Source organism: Rhinopithecus bieti, unplaced genomic scaffold (assembly GCF_001698545.2).
Source record: "Rhinopithecus bieti isolate Rb0 unplaced genomic scaffold, ASM169854v2 scaffold_41725, whole genome shotgun sequence".
NCBI lineage: Eukaryota > Metazoa > Chordata > Mammalia > Primates > Cercopithecidae > Rhinopithecus > Rhinopithecus bieti.
The window spans coordinates 90,263-96,590 of NW_016816895.1; the positions used below are offsets into that span (position 1 = coordinate 90,263).

Consider the following 6,328-nt stretch of genomic DNA (forward strand, 5'->3'; position numbering starts at 1 on the left):
TAGGCTGTACTGCTTAGATGAAGAAGCAGGAACCTGCAATCATTGACTATAGGAAAAACAGAAATTCCTAAAACTGACAGAGCAAGGACCAAGGTATAGTTTACATAGCAGAGGGGATGGGATTCGACGGTTAAGTTCACTTACACTAAAGCAGAGATAGGAAAACTTATCTCTTCACATCCTTATGTTGAGGGAGTGCTGGGAGAGTCTTCAGAGCACATTGCTCTGAGCTCTGATCCTTAGATAACATTATTGAAACTTTGCCTGTTACTGCCTTTGAAACGAGTCAGCCTAACACAGGCAGCTTGTTTCTGTCTCTTTTTTAATTTCTATGTCTTTATGTCTTTAATTTTTTCTTTGTTCTCGCCTCAACATTAGGTTGACAACTTGTGCTCTTTCGGGCTTTTTCATGTAGGCAGTAGGCACTATGAATTTTCCTCTTACCACTGCTTTTGCTGTGTTCTTAAGGTTTCAATAACTTGTTACCATTTAATTAAAATAATTTTTAAATTTTCATCTTTATGCCATTGTTAACCCAGATATTAATCAGGAGCAGATTTCTTAATTTTTATGTATTTGTTCAGTTGTAAGGGTTTCTTTGAGAGTTCATTTTTAGTTTTATTCTCCTGTGGTCTGAGAAGATATTTGATATGATTTCATTGTTTTAAAAATTCATTGAGACTTGTTTTGTGACCTATTATATGTTCTATCTTGTATGTACTGATTACAGGAATGTTTATTCTGCAGATCTTGGACAGAATGTTCTGTAAATATCTGCTACATTCATTTGTTTCAGTGAGTTCTTTATGTGCATTTTTTCTCTGTTGACTTTCAGTCTCGAAGATCTGTCTGGTGCTGTCATGATTATATTAAAGTCTCCCACTCTGATTGTTTTTGCTGTCTATCTCATTTTGTTAGCTCTAATAGTACTTGTTTTATGAATCTAGTTCCTCTAGGGTTTGGTGCATATAAATTTAGAATTGTAATATTTTCTTGTTGAATTGATCCTTTTATAATTGTATAGTGATCATCTATGTCTTTTTCTTACTGTTGCTTTGAAGTCTGTTTTGTCTTATATCGGAATAGCTCCTCCTGCTCACTCTTGGTTTCCGTTTTTATGAAATGCCTTCTTCCACCCTTTTACCTTGAGTTTATGAAAATCCTTGTGTGTTAGGGGAGTCTTTTAAAGACATCAGATATTTCCATTGTGATTTTTTAATCCATTCTGCCATTGTGTATCTTTTATATGGAGCATTTAGGCCGTTTACATTCAATTGAATATTTAGATATGAGTTACTGTTCTCTTTGCCACGTTATTCTTAACTAGTGGTTTTTTTTTTCCACTGTGTTATTGTTTTACATGCCCTGCAAGTTTCAATCTCTTAAGAGGTTCCTTTTATGTGTATATTGGGCTTTTGTTTTGTAATACCTAAACTTGCTTTTTACTAACTTTGTTTTTAGACTCTTCCCTTCTCCCCTAATCACCTAGCCTTGTTTCCACATGAATAAGCTCCCCCTTAGCTGAGAAAGCTGGATGGATGAACTCCATTTGGCTCCGTCATTGGCAAGGGTTCAAGGACTCCTTACCCACTCCCTTCCTCAATGAGTTAACTTGTGTAAGACTCTCAACATATCAGAGTCCAATTAACTGAAAAGATACTGAAGCAAGCAATGTATGAAGTTCCCAGGATTTTGCTCAAGAGATAACACCATAAAACCTTGGGTCTGTGTCTGGCAGAGCCCCCATATATAACATCTTATCAAAGATTTAGAGCCCCTGCACCTGGAACTGTTTGTTTCTCTATAACCATTTGTCTTTTTAACTTTTTTAAATGTTTTACTTCTGTAGACTTGTTGCAGCTGAGCTCCCTCCGCTTCCTAACCCGAAGCATAAAAGAAAATCAAGCCACTTCCTTGGGCCGAGAGAATTTTGAGCATTAGTCATCTCCCCGTCACGGATTAATAAAGGACTCTTAAATTCATCTCTAAGTGTGGCGTTTGTCTAACTCGCTCGGATACAACAGTTTCAAGGTTTACAACTTCTTCTAGCATTTCTTGTACTGTTGGTTAGGTAGTGATGAATTCCCTCAGCACTGGTGATTCTGAAAATGACTTTACTTATTTCTGATGTATCAAAGTTTGGCAGGATACAAAATTCTTGATTGAAAGTTGTCCTGTTCACGGAACTTGAAGACAGAAGTTTCATCCACCTGGCTTGTGAGGTTTCTGCTGAGAAGTCTGCCAGTAGTCTGATGGGTTTCTTTGTTTTGTCGTGTTACTGCTCTTGGAATGATTTCCTTCATGTTGACTTTTGGTAGCCTGATGACTATAAGCTTGGTGAAGGCAGTTTTTCAATATATTTCCCAGGAGTTATTTGAACTTCTTGGATTTGGATAGCTAGGTCTCTAGGCAGGCCAGGACAGTATTTCTCGGTTTTTCCCTCAAATAAGTTTTCCAAACGTATTATTGTTTTTCTTCTTCAGAAACATCAATTATGCTTAGGTTTACTCATTTTGCATAAACCCGTATTTCCTGGAGACTTTGTTTACTTCTTTTGGTTCTCTCTAAATTTATTTTTCTCTGATTTGATTAATTCAAAATACTCTAGTCTTTTCTCTCCTTCTCCTTTTTTCTTCTTATTTCTGCTTTATTCTTCTTTTGTCATCTAATACTTTTACTTTAACTTTTGTACTTTTCGAGTCTATTGTTATATTTTTTCTTCTACTTTTTCTAGTCTATTTCTAAAACTTTCCATGGCGTTTTGTAATTCCCTTACTATTTTCCTGAATTTTGTCTTTTATTTTCAGAAGTTCTGATTGGTTTCTCTTTCTATCTATGTCTCTTTAAAAATTTGTATTTATATTCTGAACTGCTTTTATACATTTGTTTATGATGGTTTTCACCTTCTTGTTATATCTTCTTGCGTATCTTATCTGATATTTTAAAGACTTCATTTTGGTTCAAGTTTATTGCTGGAGACCTAGTGTGACCATTTTGGGACATTATAGCACCCTGTTTTGCCATATTACTTGAGTATTACTGTGGTGGTAAGTCCCACACAGTTCCCACACACTTGGTGAGGCAGATCCACTCCCATGATGCTCCACAGGCAGCAGTGAGATGAGTTCCAGTCAGCCTGTGATCAATACCTGCAAATAGCAGGAGTCATAACTGTCCCCGTGGAGATTGCAGCCGTGGGTTTCATGCCATGCCCCTTCCTGTCTGCTGCAAAGCCGGGCACCACCTCCTGCACCCATGGCTCCTGACCTTGCAGCCCACTTTTCACTCTTCCCTGCCCAGGCCCTGGCTAAGGGAGTTCATCCCCACCCGAGGTTATATCACACACCCCTGTTGACAGCTTCTTTCAACCTGTGACTACTGCCTGAAATTTTTGGCTGTTCTCCCCAGGGTCTTCTGTGAAGAACGTTAGGAAACGGTGGTCCTCAGACCGCACGGAGATCTGCGGGTTTGTGCAAGGGTCTTCCTGCCACTGCTTCTACTTTATATTCCATGAGCCTCCACAGCGGGTCCTGGCACTGGGTGAGGTTAGGGCCTTCTCCTGAGGCCTAGACTTTCAGGATCCCAGGTGGGGTTGTGTATTCCAGAGGCAAACTCTCCCCTGGAACTCTGTGGACTCCGAGCCCTTCACCTGACTCACAGTGTAGGCTGCAGCTTCCTGCTTTTTTCGGAAAGTTTGTAGATTATTTCAGTGTTTCTGTTCAGCTCCTTCATTGCCTCTTGAAAGTAAGTGCACCATGTTCAACTCTCCACATTAGTTTGTCCTTCCAAGTGGAAGAGATACGCTAGCAATGCCTCTAACCTGCCATCTTGAAATATAAGTTTGTTTTTTTATTCTGGAAGTTTATTGAATCTCTTCATTACTTCCAACCCTTTTGTTGGAGTCTCTTGGGCTTTTATAAATAAGAGCATATAATAAGTCAAAACATATTTTAAATTTATTCATTACTATATGGATGACTCTGTATCTTATTCTTGCCTAACTCTTCTGTCTAACCCCCCAGTGCTATGTTGAATAATATTAGTGGTGGCGAGGATCTTGTCTAGTTTCCAGTCTTAGAGGAAGATAAGATTTTCCCCATTGAGTATAATGTTAGATGTGGGTTTGTTATATGCTGTCTTTATTGTGTTGAGGTATATATTTTACACATAATTTGTTCAGATTCTTTATAATGAGAGTGTGGTGGATTTTGTCAGCGACTCTAAATCTATTGATATGGACACGTAGTTTTAGTCCTTCGTTGTTTTAATTTAATATATCACCTTTATTTTTGTAGGTTAAAACTTCATTGCATCCTAGAAATAAACCACACCTGATAATGGTGAATTCTATTGTCAGTGTGCTGCTGAATTTTGCTTGTCATCTCATCACCCGTAAGAGTTTTTGAAACTATGATAATCAGGGATATTGGCCTGTAATTTTATTTACTTGTAGTGTCTTTCCCTTGCTTTGGAAATAGGGCCTTCCAAAATAAGCTTGGATGCTTTTCTTCCTCTTTATTTTGTTGGAAATTTGAGTAGAGATTCTAGCTTTGTAAAAAAAATTAATAAAATTCGGTAGTGAATCCATGAAGTTCTTGACTTTGATTTGAGATGTTTGAAAAATCACTGACTCAATCTCTTTACTCATTGGTCTGTTCAGATTTTTTTTTAACTGGAGTCTCACTCTGTTGCCCAGTCTGGAGTGCAGTGGCTCAATTTTGGCTTTCTGCAACCTCTGCCTCCCAGGTTCAAATCATTCTCCCACCTCAGCCTCCCGAGTAGCCAGGACTACGGGACTGCGGGCGAACACCACCACGCCCAGCTGATTTGTGTATTTTTAGTAGAGACGAGGTTTTTGCCATGTTGGTCAGGCTGATCTCGAACTCCTGATCTGAGGTAATCTACCCGCATGGGCCTCCCAAAGTGCTGGGAATACAGATATGAGCAACCACGCCCATTCCAGATTTTTTATTTCTCGGTGGTTCAGTTTTGATAGGTTGCATGTCTTTAAAAATTTATGTATTTATTTTAATGTATCCTTAATCAAACAGGTTCTAAAATAGCTGCAAGATTACTCACAGGAAATTTACTTATGAAGGAAGTCTTTGTTATATCGAAATACTTACAAATTTGCACAAAGATGAATTATTCAGTGCATATTGTTAAAAGGAAAACAAAAAAAAAAGCAAGAGAACCGAGTAATAGTACAAAAAGGGATTACATGATTTTCGAAAAGTAAGTAGAAAATAAAAGAAGGAGGGAGTGAGAGTGGATAGGAAGGAGGAAGGCAAGCAAGCAATGATGAACTGTGTTAAATTTTCACTAATTAAAAGGCTATCATATTGAAGAGGTGCCTATTAGACAGCCTTTGGATGTTAACCATGTAATATACACCATGAACAACCTTGTAGAACACACAAGAGCCCCCTCAGAGAATTCACCTCCCTTGGTCAGTTCTCCCATCCAGTTACCTTAGGGGCTGGGAACCCTCCCACGTTGTTCTCTGTTTCTGGCTCCTGAGGACACAGACAGCCAGTGTTTCCTCCCCGGATGAATAGAGAGGTCCCTGGGGAGGGTGTCTCTGGCACCTCACTCTGCACCTGCACCATGGAGGGTTTTAGATGGTCCCTCTTGCACAATAATACATGGCGGAGTCCGAGGCCGTCAGGCTGCTCCACTGCAGGTAGACGGTGCTGGTGGAGCTGTCGGCTGAGATGGTGATGTGGCCTTGGAAGGACGGGTTGTATATGGTATCAGAGTTCCCAGGATAGATGCTCCCCATCCACTCCAGTTCTTTCCCGGGCATCTGGCGCAGCCAGTGGATCCAGTAGCTGGTAAAGCTGTATCCATAAGTCCTACAGGAGAGCCTCAGAGACTCCCCGGGCCTTTTCACCTCTGCTGCAGACTGCACCAGCTGCACCTCAGCAGAGACACCTGTGTGGGAGACACAAAATTTGCATCAGGGGCTCCCTTCTGCTCATTTTCCTCTGTGACCTCAACCCCTGGGCAGGACTGACCTTGGAGAACAGCCAGGAAGAGGGCGAGGATGACGGTGGACCCCATCCTGGAGGAGGACAGAAAAGGAAGCACTGAGATCCCAGCTGGTGGTGCAGGAGACTCACTGTGGAGGAGAGCCCTGGGTTTAAGTGGGGAGGTCCCCCTTGAATTTACATAGTTTCCACACTGGCCCGAAGGGAAGAGTCTACATGGTTTACAACCCAGAACTGCAATTGCAGAAAAAAGGCTGGCCTGAGCCTCCTGGGAGGAGCAGAATAATTTCTTACAACCTCCTCTTGTCCCTCCCCACTCTTGTCCATGGTCCTACAAG

The 6,328-nt window shown here is 40.6% G+C and overlaps 1 gene segment (V, D, J or C); it reads right to left on the reverse strand.

The window, feature by feature from the left end:
• Window positions 1-5,006: 5,006 nt before the first annotated feature.
• LOC108517504 (Ig heavy chain V region 3-like) lies at window positions 5,007-6,088 on the reverse strand. The segment is given in 2 exon segments: window positions 5,007-5,934; window positions 6,018-6,088. Coding segments are annotated over 2 exon segments (363 nt in total).
• Window positions 6,089-6,328: the final 240 nt, after the last annotated feature.